The sequence below is a fragment of the Ailuropoda melanoleuca genome, chromosome 7, assembly GCF_002007445.2.
Source record: "Ailuropoda melanoleuca isolate Jingjing chromosome 7, ASM200744v2, whole genome shotgun sequence".
Taxonomy (NCBI): Eukaryota; Metazoa; Chordata; class Mammalia; order Carnivora; family Ursidae; genus Ailuropoda; species Ailuropoda melanoleuca.
Genome location: NC_048224.1, coordinates 18,663,874 through 18,679,467, shown reverse-complemented (window position 1 = coordinate 18,679,467; position 15,594 = coordinate 18,663,874). Strand labels below are relative to the sequence as shown.

General features: G+C 43.4%; 1 protein-coding gene across 2 annotated transcripts in view; it reads right to left on the bottom strand.

Annotated features, from left to right (window-relative positions):
- TEK (TEK receptor tyrosine kinase) overlaps nucleotides 1-15,594 on the bottom strand; it is a 94,567-nt gene that overhangs the window by 38,811 nt on the left and 40,162 nt on the right. For both annotated transcript variants that reach the window (XM_002925947.4, XM_011233257.3), the window contains exons 2-5: nucleotides 14,095-14,406; nucleotides 5,461-5,571; nucleotides 4,514-4,666; nucleotides 534-665 (exon numbers count right to left, since the gene is read on the bottom strand). In XM_002925947.4, the coding sequence (XP_002925993.1) occupies nucleotides 534-665; nucleotides 4,514-4,666; nucleotides 5,461-5,571; nucleotides 14,095-14,406 (708 nt within the window). The remainder of the gene's footprint in view (nucleotides 1-533; nucleotides 666-4,513; nucleotides 4,667-5,460; nucleotides 5,572-14,094; nucleotides 14,407-15,594) is intronic.

The following is a 15,594-nucleotide window of genomic DNA, read 5'->3' as shown; positions in this document are numbered from 1 at the left end:
GGGAGAAAAAGATGATTCAGAGTCAAATATTCAACCCCTTGAAATGTATGGGTCTTCTTTTAAGGGTCTCCCCTAGACTAGTGAATATGGCAAATAATCCATTCTCAGCTGTGGTGGGCACAGCCTTACAGTGATGTGCAATAAAGAACCTTTAGGAAAGGGCACCTTTTTCCAATTCACACCAAGTTCCCACATGGCCTAACACGGGCCATTTAGTTTCTTTCTTTTTTTTTTTTTTAAAGATTTTATTTATTTATTTGACAGAGATAGAGACAGCCAGCGAGAGAGGGAACACAAGCAGGGGGAGTGGGAGAGGAAGAAGCAGGCTCATAGCGGAAGAGCCTGATGTGGGGCTCGATCCCAAAACGCCGGGATCACGCCCTGAGCCGAAGGCAGATGCTTAACCACTGTGCCACTCAGGCGCCCTGGGCTGTTTAGTTTCTGTTCCCAATGGTGTCCAGAGTTAAAATTCTGTATCCAGCAGTGATGGCTTTTTAAATCCACAACTTACTCATCAAGTGCTTTTGACTTACCCTTCTCACAGGTCTTTCCCATAAACCCAGGTGGGCAAATGCATTCTCCTGTATCTTCATGGCAGACACCATTGTTCTTACACTCAGTACAGACGCGGTTACATTCAGGTCCCCACTTCTGAGCTTCACATCCTTTTAAGGAAAACAAGGCTCTGGTGAGTAGAGCACACTCACTCCACAAACCTTTACTGAGCACACACCACAGGGCAGTCATTTCAGCGGACACTCGTAAGTGAAGAGAAACAAAATACAATCTCAGTTCTCTAAAAGCTACCAGTCTTCTGTGGGAAACAGACATGGAAACAGGAAATAAGGATAGAAACAAAGACAAGGAGGGGCGCCTGGGTGGCTTAGTCGGTTAGGCATCTGTCTTCCACTTGGGTCGTGTTCCCAGGGTCCTGGGATTAAGTCACACGTCAGGCTCCCTGATCAGCAGGGAGCCTGATTTCCCTCTCCGCCCTGCTTGTGCTTTGTCACTATCTCTGTCTCTCTCAAATAAATAAATAAAATCTTGAAAGAAAGAAAGAAAGAAAGAAGAAAAAAGAAAAGAAAGGAAAAGAAAAGAAAAGAAAAGAAAAGAAAAGAAAAGACAAGGAGTACCTAACCCTGTCCTGGGGATGGAGGAGGGCATAAAGGAAGGCTTCCTGGAGGAGGTGGTGTGCAAGCAGAATCTGCATGACCACATAATCAGCAAAGAAGATAGGCTGCAGAGTGTGTTCTAAGCAAAGGTGAGGCAGGGGAGGGAAGCCTGGAGTGTTCTAGACCTGCAGGTGTGATCAGAGCCAGAACAATGGTTTTCCAAAGGTGATCCCTGACCAACGGCTTCTCCATTACCTGGGAATCTGCTAGAAATGCAAATCTCAAATGTATTCCTCATCCATGACCTACTGACTTGGAGGTGGCCTAGCAATCTATGCTTACCAAGTCCTCCAGATTATTCTGATGCATGCCAGAGCGTGAGAACCTCTGGTCTACAGTCTGTAGAGACAAGGTTCAGCTAAAGCAAGCAGGAGCTAGGAGTATCCACCTATTTTTCAGGTAAAAAAAAACATATAGGAAATGAAACAAGATACATAAAACCCAAAGTACAAGTATGGTAAAATGCTCTAGATTCTTTTTTCCTGGATACTTCTTTCTAACATTTGGTGATTTAAATGGTTTTTTAGGTCCAAGGACACCTTCTGATATAAGGAAAAAACACAGTGGGGTTGGGATGACCCTTTGTGGTCAGGGATTTAATTTCTCATCTGAAAGGAACTAGTGTCTTTGTCTCTGAATGTTAGTCTCACGGTGGTGAGCTTGGACCTGTGCCTACAGCTGATGTAACTTTATAATTTCTTTGGCAAGAATTCCTGGTTATCAGTATTTTCTCTAAAATAATCAGGAAGACTGTCTACACAGACCCTTTCTTACAGACTTCCATTTAATAGATAAAGCCACAAAATGTCTAAAAGGTAATATTTTCATGCCTTAATATATATATATAAAGGGAAAAATACTTTTTTTTTTTTATTCGACAGAGATAGAGACAGCCAGCGAGAGAGGGAACACAAGCAGGGGGAGTGGGAGAGGAAGAAGCAGGCTCATAGCGGAGGAGCCCGACGTGGGGTTCGATCTAGTAACGCCGGGATCACGCCCTGAGCCGAAGGCAGACGGCAGACGCTTAACCTTAACCGCTGTGCCACCCAGGCGCCCCAAGGGAAAAATACTTCTGCACAATTAGTGATTTCTTGAGAGCCAGACCACAGGTTATTTGCACTTTTTGGAAACTAATGATGGCACCCCCGTGGAGAAGACAATGGGCTTCCTGTTAAATTATGTCTCTAGCTCTCTACTTCTCTATAGACCTTTCTCAGCTCTTCCCCTCATCCTGGGAAAGACAAAAGAATAAAGCTTGAGGGGAAAACTGGGATGATGTCCTGGGGATGGAAAAGCCAGGAAAAGAGTTTGTTGATAAGCAACAAGATGCAATCGGGCTTCTGTGATTTTCATCAAAAGCCCTGAGGTCTTCTATTTTAGGAAACCAAATATTCATGCATATGGAGAGAAATCCTATAAACTCGTTGGTTGTAAGAAATCTTTTGTCAGAGAGAGAATTTATATCCAAAAGAAATCCTATAAATAAACCAGTGTGATTTTTAACACAAAGTCTTTATGACTGATTTACTCCTGGGCTTCAATTTGTCCCATACATACCCTAGAGTTATGAGAAATGGGCAAATGCCTTCAGCTGTACCTCATTGCTTAGTACATCAAATAAATTACACTGGGGAAAAATACTCTTAAATGGGATGACTGTAGCCTAACTCAAACTTTCTTAGAATCATTTTAGATATTAGCAGTGCCTCTCAGTTTCACCAATATACTCCTAAGCAAAGGACTGACCATATGCTCCTAGCAGTCTCAAGAGATAAGCTGGAGATCAAAATGTATTTGAAATCTTTTGCTTTATCTTAAAATTTCAGGTGAGTTTCAATTTCTAGTCTATATTAAGTCATGTTTGTTTGGACATTTTAAAAAAAGTTAAATCTTTTACCATATGTCAACATCTGATGTTTCTGATATTACTAGAAAATGGGCCCATATACCCCAGACTCTGAGTACCCCTGGTTCATGGTGCTGTATTAGACTGGAGAGAAACACCCAAATGAAATTAAGGTAAACTGTGCTCTTGCCATTTGGACTCTACATGAGAGTAGGGGAATGAAAGGGGATCCCACCTGTCCAAACCAGAGGAACGACACTTCTCACACTTCTATTGTCATAATGCAAAGCTATTTATCCATTTGCCCATATAACTGCTCTGAGAATTACCCAAGGGACAGTGATTCATCTCATTATCCCCGTACTTTCATACCAACACAACGCACAGAACAAACAAATGAATATAATGCAAAGAAAAAGAGAAACTGTTCATGAGTGAGAGATTCCAATCATTAGAAGAATGACAGAGCGGCCCGAATACTTAGACCTGAGTTGTCTAATATCTTGAATACTTGGTAGAGCCAGGAAGATTCAAGGCAAGTTTTTCTTTCTATAAATCAATTTCTTATAAAAACTAATGGTTGATAGTTACTCCCCACTTTGATAGGTGTAAGGGGGGTGGCAGAGTGTTTACTAGTTCTAACTCATGAGCATTTTTCAAATATGAGAATAGAAATCCCATTTGAGACTTAAAAAATCTGGAAAGTGTGGGATTTATAAGAGACTTAATGTGGTTCTTAAAAAGATGTTATTTATTTATTTATTTATTTGAGAGAGAGAGAGAGAGAGCACGAGGGGGTGGGGGAGGAGCAGAGGGAGGGGGAAAGAACCTTAAGCGGACTCTGTGCTGAGCACAAAGCCCGACTAGCAGCTTGATTCCATGACCCTGAGATCATGACCTGAGCTGAAATCAAAAGTCGGGTGCTTAAGTGCCCGAGCCACCCAAGCACCTCACAGGAGACTTAATGTTTAACTAGATATTAGACCAATCCAGAAGGCCTAACTCATCCCCGTGTATCAGACACCTTTCAGGGAGACTGTCTGGCTCATTGTGAAGCCCCCTTTTTAATGGGAATGAAGCTGCTGTTCAAGTGTGAGGTCCTAGAGTCTCCCTTGTAGTACTGGCCCCACCCTTGACTATAGCTCATTGATCTAGGCCAGTAGGCATTTGACATATATTAGGCCAATCTGATTCTTTGTCCTGGAAATTCAAATTTAGTAAGTAAAAGAAACATTGCTGAAGCACAGTTAGGGTAGGAGTAGCCTCCTAGAGAGAAAGTCCAGCCGCCCCCACCCATGCTGAGCCCCAGATCTTCCCCGGGGCCTATCTTTTCTGGAAACTTGTTTGTCAGCTGTTCTACCAATTCTCTAGAGTCCTTAGTATACTTCCAATCAATCCCTGGTATTTGCTTAAGTATCCAGAATCAGTTTCTGTTATTTGCAGCTAACAATCCTAAAAACCAATCGTCACAGACTGTGGCCTCTCCATCACTTACTGCGGACTATCAGCCTGGTGAAGGCCGAGGTGAAGAGGTTTCCTCCTATGTACCTGGCTGAGTACACGCCAGCATCCTGGGGCTGAGCGTGAGGCAGATGCACTTCTAAAATATCAGGTACTTCGTGCCGGGGCACTGAGTGGATGAAGGAACCTGGTCAGGGAGAAGAGCAGAGAACAGTGGGTCACACAAAGACACTCCTCTTTCCCCATCCGGCCCCTCCACTTCATCAGCTCTCCCCGGTCGGATATAGAAAATGTGCTCTAGCATATTGGATGCAGGAGAACGGAAAGGCTGAGCCATTCAATGCTCTCCCCCAAACTGGGAAAGTTATGGTGATAGAGCAGATAGGTTAGTCTACACGATCTATTACCAAATGTATGAAGATAGAGGTAAAGCTAACTTGCTTATCTTCTGCAGGAAGAGATGAACAGCCAAAGGCACCCCTGCCAACTTATCTATTAACTGGGAGATACCTAGAATCAGTACTCCAGTCTGGGAGTCCTATCCCCCACAGAACTCAGAATAGTCCCCATCAATATTTCAGCTGGATGGGGCAACTGCCACCAGGTGGTGCCAAACCACAGTAGGAGCGGGATGGATTTGTAAGACACGCTTGGAACCCTCATTTCACATGGCTGAATTTGAGACCTCACTTATCACATCATGATGGGGGTCTACTGTACATTCACAATTTCATATTATACATTCGTAAAGATAGAATGTACGTACGTTCATGTATGTATATGAATCTCTACTTTACTTAATCAAGCAACCAACCACATTGCCTAATAGAGCTCCTTTAGTAAGATTCAACTGGCTTGCATCATAACGGCTTTGCTTCCAACATCTGCCCCCAAGACTGCACCAGGATAATGACCCAATACGTTCCGTGCTATCTGATGTCTCACACCATGGTGCTGGCAGGAAACGAAACACATACTCACCGTTTTTGTAAATCACTGCATCTTCTTCTTTAGTCAACACCTTTTTGAAAGATATGTTCACATTATCTCCCCTGTCCACAGTCATGGTTAAAGTAGCTGGTAGGAAGGAAGCTTTTAAAAGACAGAAAGAAAACAAATAAGAAAATGAGGTCACACGTTTTCTCCAGGAGCGAATGAACTTTGAACTTCAAAGGATGGGTCCTGGCACTTGACAGAAGTCAGATGATATGTAGGACAGGAAAAACAATGGCAGTTAATGGGTTTAAACCCCATTAAGGTTTTGAAAAATGTGATGAAAGGAATAGTCATTCTTTCCGTAAAAATGTAAATATATACACACACTATACATACGTGTATTTCTTCCATGCAACTAGTTGGGGACATAAGGACTTTATGTTGATTAATATCTGATACCAAACTAAGATCTGATATTAGTTATAAACTATATTAACAATGACTCATCCACCCTTCTCCAATCCCTACCACATTTTCTCAAAGTGGAAATGAATAGAAATGGTTAGACATTTGCCAAATGGCTCTTCCCTTTTGGGTCACGGTCCTTTTGGGTTGTGGTAATCCAACTAGTTCTAATTGCTTTGGAATGCCTCAAGCATTTCTCAATATTTGGACTTGTTACTAATGATGTAAATATTGGAATATTGGACAAGAAGGCAAAGATGGTGTCCAGCATCTTCCCTTCCTCCTCTTAATTATACATAAAAAACATATTTATTATATAATAAAAATATATAATATATAGACATACACGCATACTGACATAGTTATGGGACTGGGCAGTACCAGGAAGACCCTGGGGAAGCTACCGGTTTTCACTTATAAAACCCTTTTGGAAACATCTGTGTTTGTGTCAGTCTTGGAACACAACATGGCCTGAGTCTTTTGGTTTGTTGGACAAGATGTGTGAATAAAATCTAGCATTCTTTCAGCCACAACAGTTTCTGAATTCCCTTAATTTACACCATAATCTACAGAGAGCCACAATTACAAGAATAAGGGGGGATTAACTTCAGGCTTTATTGAGATAAAATGACATACAAGTTAAGCCATTTCTAACAATTTAAGGATTGCCACCCAAAGAAGAGAATCAGAATATATAAGTTTAAACATGGAGGGCAGGACACCTAAAACGAGAGAAAAAAGCCCAAATAGAATTCACAGCATACGGAAAAGCTAGATTCTACCAAATGTATGTCAAAAGCCAGAGAATGCTAGAATGAATTTCTTAAAAAATACATACATCTATATATGGTCTTTTTCATGACCTACATGTTAAACATAGTAACACAGAAGACTGAGGGAGAGAAAAATGTATGCCAGACTCACTAACTGAAAGAAGCTGGTGTTGCAGTATTTATGTCAGAAAAAAATAATTTATTCTAAAGCCAAAACAAAATTTCAGGGATAAAGATGGTCTTTTCATGATGCTATAAAAAATGGAAGCTCTAGTAATCGTGAACTTATGTATGCATCTAACAACAGCTTCAAAACCCAAGAAACAGAAACTAACAGAATGAAAGGATGAAAGGAAGAAACTGACAAATCCACAAGCATTGTAGAAACTTTCAGAAACTGATGCATCAAACAGACCAAAAATTACTAAGGACAAATAGAGAAAATCTGAGTAACGCAATGAAAGATCCATTGGTATAAGACCATGTGTTCAAGCATATTGCCTCCCTTATTAAGCCACAAAGCACATCTCCATAAATAACAAGGAGTCAATATCTATAGAACAAATTCTCTGACCAGAAGCACCTAAATTAGAAATCAATAGCAAAGCACTCTGTGACCTAAGGTTTGGATCCCTGAGGCATTTCAGCCTAGGAGCAAGCCTGCTGCAGACCGAGGGGTGAATCAGCCTTCCTTCCTGGCTCCTCTGTGGCTCTCGCGAGGACTGGTGGTTTGAGAGAGGCCGATCAGGTACCTGCACACCATGGGCTCTGAGGGCTACCCTGGGGCCAGAGGACGCCTTGAACTACACTCAGAAGGACTCAGCTTTCGGTTCACATGCCTGTTCTCTGTGCCTGCACACCCAGGCATAGTGCCCTGCCAGGACACCCCCATCAATGTGTTTGGTGACATGGGGCACACCTAAAGGAAAAACTGGATATACCCAAGGGCGCTGTGAGCGCTGGAAGACGATAGTCCTGGGTTTGAAGCCACCCTCCGCCACTTACTGGACCTCTTTGAAGGAGTTACTTAAACTCTGAATGTCTCAGCTTCTTCATCTCTAATTTAGAAGTAAATGTATTCACTTTGAAAGGTTGTTGGTAATATGAAATGATGTATTCCAAGCCCCTGGGTACTTAGAAGAGGTCAGTATCCTTCCCAAATATAAACAAACGGCAACACCGCTGTGTTGACGTTTGTAATATGGACAACAGTGGCAGCTTTCTCACGGGGACTGAGATGGATCAAGCGTGCAGGGAAGGCACGCAGAGACTGGCCGGGGGACCTGATGGGGCTCCCGCTCGCAGTGACAAGGGGCTTCTTCTAGCCATCCTAACATGTGCAGCTCCTGTCCTCTGCGGCATGATCCCAGGCTCCTGTGAGAATCTTTTGTGATCATTTTATACTGTTCTTTTCTCTGCAGTTTGTTTTTATTTTCTGCCCCTTTGTGTGAAGATCTGACCATGGAGTGGACCATGGGACTTCTCACTCAGCATTGTATCCTGAAAAGGAACTGACATTCCCCACTAGGCTCAACTCCAATGGGGCTTTTCTTTTTCCCCATTCTGTGGCTCTTTATTATTTCAGACTTTGTGCCTTTTATTTTTTTTTATTTTTTTATTTATTTTTTTAAAGATTTTATTTATTTATTTGACAGAGAGACAGCCAGCGAGAGAGGGAACACAAGCAGGGGGAGTGGGAGAGGAAGAAGCAGGCTCATAGCGGAAGAGCCTGACGTGGGGCTCGATCCCATAACGCCAGGATCACGCCTTGAGCTGAAGGCAGACGCTTAACTGCTGTGCCACCCAGGCACTCCATAGACTTTGTGCCTTTTAAGCTCCCTGTTTCTGTTTTGTTTTTTTTTTTTTTTAGCTTTTATTTATTTATTTGTCAGAGAGCGCGCAGAGGGGAGCAGCAGGCGGGGGGAGGAGCGGACTCCCCACCAAGCAAGGAGCCTGATGTGGGGCTCGGTCCCAGGATCCAGGGATCATGACCTGCGCCAAAGGCAGACACTTAACCGAGCCACCCAGGCGCCCCACATGCTCCCTGTTTTCTTAGGTAGAAACACGGTCATTGCGGAGTCCGCCCCTATCCAGCCTGCCACCTCTTGCATTTCTGGCTCCAGGTTGACTGTTCTCTGCTGAGTACTAATAAAGGGGTCTACAACCTTCACGCTGTACTTTAATGACCAGAAGCCCCACCTGTACACAGTATGCGCAGATTAATGTCACGTGACTTGACTGGATCATAAAAACAATAAGCACCTTTCAGTAGTGCCTACCACCAGGCCCTACTTTTTCTAAGCACTTTATACAGATTTAATTTTCACAACACCTCTATCAGATAGGTACTACAATTATCCTAATTTTACAAATGAGGAAATTAAGGGTACAGAGAGGTAAAGTAACTTGTCCAAAATCACACAGCAAGTTCATGGGAAAGTCAGGATTTGGACCAGGTTACTTGGCTCTGGAAGCCTTTCAGAGGTTATATAATGTTAGTGCTCAAAAGGCTTTAAAGTCCTAGTGCCTCGTTTATAAATGAGATTGCTAGGGCCTGAACTTGAAGATGACTTGTTCAAGGTCATTTGGATGGGCTAATTAATCGGCAGAACTTAACTAAGAACGTGATTCACTTATTCCTTAAGGGCTGGCGAAGAGAAGAGATAGTACTAACAGTGATAAACAAAGATGTTTCTCATGGATGTAAAATAATGAGTGCAATTTTGGGTGTCTCCTTTAATGATAAAGGCTAAGGATAATACTGTAGTTTTATGTCCATTATTTTGTACAGTCTCACAAGTGTGCTATAAAGATGGTGTATCCATTGTCTACCCATGTGGGAGATGGAGTTAAGGGTGACTTAGTCCCTTACCCAAGGCCTCCTGACCGTGAATCCACGTGAAAGTTGAGACACAAAGTCAAGACGCAAACACTTGCTCAACAGCACTAGCTCTCCAGACCCATCTCACTCCAGGCCCATCACCTCCGCTCTCAATGGCAGAACTGAACTACATTCAGTTCTGCAAATGGACCATGGAATCACTCACACCCAAGTCACAAACTTCTTCCCTTCTTCTCTGCTCCTTCCTTTCCCCTATGTCTCACCAAGTCCCACTCATCGTCAGTCGCCATGTAGATGTCCCTTTCTCCAGGAACCTTACACATCCCCTGGGATCCAGGTAAGTGCCCCAAGGCTGTCTTCCAAATGCCCTGCACGCCCCATGCCAGCCCCCACACAGTGCAGCTCCCCGGCTAGACTGAATGCTCCAAGATACAAGTTCGCATCTGTTTCGAAAGGCAGCACAGGCTGTAGGTTGGGGTCTGGCTTCTGGGATCAGCCTGAGTGAACCTTTCCAGGTCCAACAATGGAAACCAGGTGTGCGAATGCATCTAAGTTGCAATAGATATAAGCCTTATCTATTAATACAGGTCCTAACAGTCCTCACCAGAGACACATTGGTAAAGACTAAATTATACGGTAATGTATGTAAAATTGCTAGGGGAATGTCAGGCACACAAGTATTCAGGAAATGTTACCGTCACTGCAGCGCCCACGTGAGACACAAAAAAAGGCCTTAGGATACTTGGGGAATGAAAGAATATATGAATGAATCAGATCTCAAGTTTTCCTATTTTCTTTATGTTTTTAACACATTCATTTGTGTTATTTAGATACAGATGGCTCCTCTCTATCAACTTCACAAGTCATGTTTGGAAGGTTTGATGTTCTTAAAGTAAAGCTATTTCTCAAATGAAAATAGGAAGGAAATCATCTATGTTTCCTCCTGATGGAACACTCTGAGACAGCCGTTTGGATGTGAAAATGGTTCAAACTTCATTTATACCTCCCTACCCCCAAATGAAATCACTAGTGAGTTTGAACAAATTGCTTTTGATTTTTTTGCATGATGCCATTGATAAAAACAGTTTGACCATTTGGAGTGTGGGAGCCAATGTAAGCGTGTTTTGGCACATCTCAAATGGATTTTCCACTTCCTCCTCAGATGCACGAGTCAGCAGCAAGCAGGAATACATCGCTGTTTATCCTATCCTGCTATGTCCCTGGGCAGGCACCTCTGAGATCCCACCGTGTTTTGCTAGGGAATGAATAGTGTCACGAAGACATAGTCGTGGAGGTTTTCCTGATTCACCATAAAGGATATCACTTTCCTCCCACCGTAGGTCAGCAAAAGAAACGGAATCAGTTCAACAGCCCGAGATGTTGTCACTAAAACGCAGGAGAGAAAGCACTACCTCTTTTTCTATTTTGTAGAAATTTCCACAATTATGTTCATGGACGGTATTACATTTTTCCACAACTGAGTAGAAAAATAATCTTACTAAATTATTGCTTATTCCAAGGCACTATGATGATTACTGAAGACTTACTATGAGCCAGCTATAGTGGGGGTCTCATTTGATTCTCAAATGTCTGTGGTGAAATCCCTATATCCATTATTTTTTTTCAAATGAGGAAAATTGATTTCAACGAAGTCGTTTGCCCTGCATCCGATTCAGTTGCAGAGCTAGGCTCAAACCCGTCTCTACACCGGGCCCTGGGTTACTCCGCAGGCTTTCTGTTGAACAAGTGCTCAGAATGGGGCAGGGTGGTGAACAGGAAGTGGGATGGAAGTGCCAAGGGTATGGTAATGGTCACCCACACAGGCTGCAGTCAGGCCACTTGGCATCAAATCCCATTCCCACCATTTACAAACGCTACTGTTAGTCTGTAACTTACTCCGCAATGCCTCATTTCACCCCAGCTTTTAGCAACACATCTACCGTATCCACCAACTCTTCGTGGAAATGCACCCCCAGGAACTGGCTTTTGGTATACACCATCTTATTTAAAACTTAAGACAATTTTGAAGGTACTGTTATACTCATTCCCAGATGATGAAAAATGAGACCAATGTATGTTAAGGAACTTGCCCAGGGCCCCAGGGCTGGTAAGTGGTGGAGACAGAATTAAAACTCAGGTGAGCAGAAGCCTAAAAGGCATCTTCTCTCCATGCTTTCTCACCAGCAAGCCTGCCTTTACCTCATTGAACTGAATTTAAGCTCTCCTTTACCTGTGCTGGCCTCGACGTTCAGTTTACGGTTGGTCTTTGACACCCCAAATTCTGGTTTAATACACTCGACAGGTTCTTATTTCCACACTGTCAAGGACAGACGCAGGCCAGTCTGAAAAGGGCACAGTGGCACCTCACATTTCATTCCTGTGAAGCCACGGGGGCACAAATCTCAGATTATCTTCATTCAGAATGTGGAAACGTCAGCAGAAAGGCCTGACACTTTATACAAGTCAAATCCCGAATGACACGTGTGAAAAATAATAGGGCTGACTTTTTAGCTATGATACCTTTGGCACACATCACATCCCTTTGTTCAAACTCTCTCCCCTCACCGGAGAGCAGCATTCCTGGGAACGTCTGCTGTGCACTTTTCCCACTCACCCTAGTGTCATTTAAAGGTGACGGTACAGTTTCACTAAGAAAACCTTTTCCTTCATTTGTAATGAATAGTGATTTTTATCACTTTTGACTTTAAAATGAGCTTGCCGCCTTCAAATCTTTTAATTACCAACATTAGCAAATTCAAAGAAATGTTTTCAGGTGGACCCCAACAGGGGTCTAAACCCTTGCTCTAAACCCTTGCTACCCAAAGTAAGGGCCACAGCCCAGAGGCCCCTTATCACCTGGGACCTTGTGAGAAATGCACCATCTTGGGGCTCTCCTTAAGGACCTACCGAATCAGAGTCTGCACTTTACCAAGACCCACGGGTGACCTATTAGCACATTCAACTTTGAGAAATGCTGGTCTAAACACGTGCAGACGCCTATCTTAAAAACTGCCAGCCAATCAGAGACATGTGTAGAGGTGTGTCATTTATGTGGATCAGTTTTACAGTGAAAAATCAAACCCTGAAGAGTTCACAATGTCATTAGCTCATGAAATGACAATTCTCAGGCCACAGTGGTTATGATGACATGGATCTGGAAAGGACTCCTTCGCTATGGGTATGACCAGCCCAGAAAAAAGGGCTGATGCGTGAGTGGCCAGATCAATCCAGTCAGAGCAAGGAGAGATCATCTCTGCTGGAATTCTGTGCTTTCCTCCCAGCAAGCAGCACCAAGATACCAGGAGTCTACCTGCCTGTCCAGGCCTGGGAGCCTTAGGGCAAAATAGAATCATTAAACAATATACAAAACTATCTCCTCCGACTGTCATCAGTTTGATGGGCTGGCCTAAAGATTTAGCTTTTGTTTGTATTTTGTTGTATTTTGGGAGAAAGATTCCATCCCATCACTGCTTGTGAGGCAGTAGCAAAGAATAATACAGCCCCTCCAGAAGCCCCTAAGTGTTTCCCTTCAAAGTTCTGGTGTTCTCTGAGCTAAGTGTGGTCACTCAAGTTCTCAAATGAAACCGTGGTCTCTTTCCAAGAATGGTAGCCTGCAAAAAGGGCCCCAATTCTTCATCCCTCCCTGTCTCCAGGAAATCTCTGCCATTTAATTGTGGGATGCCCATCCATGTTGACTTTGGGCTCAGCTATTTGACTTTCTTGGGCAATAAAATGAGACAGGAGAGAGAGTGTACAACACTGAGGCTAGGTTTCAAGTAGACTTGTGTGTTTCCACTTGTTCTCTTACGTTTCTGCCATCTCCGTGAGAATATACCTAGGTTAGCCTGCGAAAGGCAAACAGACGCATGGAGCAGAGCCAGGCTGGCCCAGCCAAGGCCGGCATAATACGCCTACAGTCGGCCAGCATCCATGTGTGAGAAAGCCCAGTCAAGGACAGCAGAGGCCCCCAGCAGCCCAGCTGACTTACTCCCACAAGCTATCAATTCTTACTGTGTGTGCCACTCTGGTTTACGGTTGTGTGGTACACAACATTGTTATGGCCACAGATAACCAACACACTAGCCAATTAAGTTGAGTTATTGATAGATGTTTCCCTTTTAAGTCTTGTATTTCTACCACATTGTCCCCTGAAAAGAGTAACTTCTGTTAAGAATACTCAGGGGCAAGCAAAACAAAGAGATGAAAAAGCAACAAGAAAATTCAAAACAGCTAATATTTTGGCATGGACAGTTGCCTTCGTCGCTGTGATTTCTATATTACATCCATGGAACACGTTCGTATCTCCAGAAAGGCCACAGAGCTCTTGGTACAATATGTCACACATTTCATTTCCTCTCATGAACTAGGCACAAGGTCTAGCGAAGGGGTCGAATGTGAGCGAGGTGGACTGGCTGGTCTCTTTTACCCCGAATGCTATGTGTGTACTAGAGACAAACAATGCTTGGACAGTAGCAGACAAGGTCCCCAAGCTCCACACTCACGCGGCCCACACCCGGTCTCCGACTGAGCCATGGCCAGAGGAGGACGGTGTGTGAGTCTCAGCAGACCTCCCGGGCCCCCGACCAAGGCGCGCGTTACCTTGCTGTCGCATCTTCATGGTCCGGATCCTTATTGCTTCTCCCCGAACGCGCCCTTCACAGAAATATGCACCATTGATTTTACTAGCCTTTTCTCTCTTCCAAACGACTTTTTTAGCCCATTCTCTGGTCACATCTTGAGTAACTTCCAGTGGATCCTGGTGCTGGTTCATTAAGGCTTCAAAGTCCCTTCCTATAGTGATGGGCTCATGGGGGCGCCAGCCAGAGGCGATGCAGGTGAGGGATGTTTCTGCATCAGACACGAGAGGTAGGGAATTGATCAAGATCAGGTCCATGGCACTGTCCACTGTTCCTAAAAAAGAAAGAAGGTGCGTCATCTATGAGGAAGGTTATTAACATGGCTCCACAGGATAAACTGGTGCTTACAAAGTCCTGGCTAAAAATTGCTTGTGAACCGTCTTTCTAAAACACTACTGTTCCACAGGGCAAGATCCAAACCTCTTCACCATGGCATCACCTAGACACTACTAACCCCTCCTGCCCCACTGCACACCGTAGCTTCCGGGAACTCTCAGTTATTCTCCATCCCCCAAAGCAAAGCTGTACATTATATCTCTACCCACTAGGTGACATTAGTTAAGTATTCAGCAAATGCTTGTTGAGTTAAATTCACAATAATAGTATTATTGTCATTAATTATTAATGAAAATAATTATCATTAATCATTAAAAATTAATGATAATGTAGTACTGCCACAATAAAGTATTCTCAAGAAATATATCAACTATATACACTATATGCTAACTTTATAGACTCTCATCGTTACCAAAGAATTACACTAGAGAGGGACAGAGTGTGGTCCCCAATTCCTTCTGTGCTTCGTTTGTCTCATCTTTAAAATGAGGCTAACAAGGGCGCCTGGGTAGCTCAGTGGGTTAAGTGTCTGCCTTCAGCTCAGATCATGATCCCTGTGTCCTGGGATCCAGCCCCGTGTCCAGCTCCCTGCTCAGTATGGGAGTCTGCCTTTCCCTCTCCCTCCCCCTGTTCCTGGTCTCTCTCTCTCTCTTCCTCTCTCTCACTCTCTCTCTTTCAAATAAATACAATCTTTAAAAAAATAAAGCTATTTTAAAAAACGAGGCTAACAAGACCCATCTTGTAGGATTCTTGTCAAGATTAAATGGAATAAAGTACCTCACTTACTCAGCGCTGTGTCTGCTATATGTGGGGTCTACAATGACCATTATTTCAGTTCTCTTTATTCTGTGTCCTGAACACCTAGACCCAAACCTCAACCCTTCCCAAATGTAAAAACAAAATCCTATCTGGCCTTTAAAAGTTATTCCATAAATGATGAAGCACATTTTAGAAAAGAAAAATCCCTTCTTTTCACATTCCGTCCTTTCTTTTCCCTCCCTCCCCTCCTTTCTCTTCTATTCTGATTTCCAAAATTTCTAAGGTGAACAAATGAAATCTGTGCCTATTCTCTGCTCTTATCAAGTGTGGAATACAGGAATGGAGGATGTTCTCTGGCTCAAGTGAG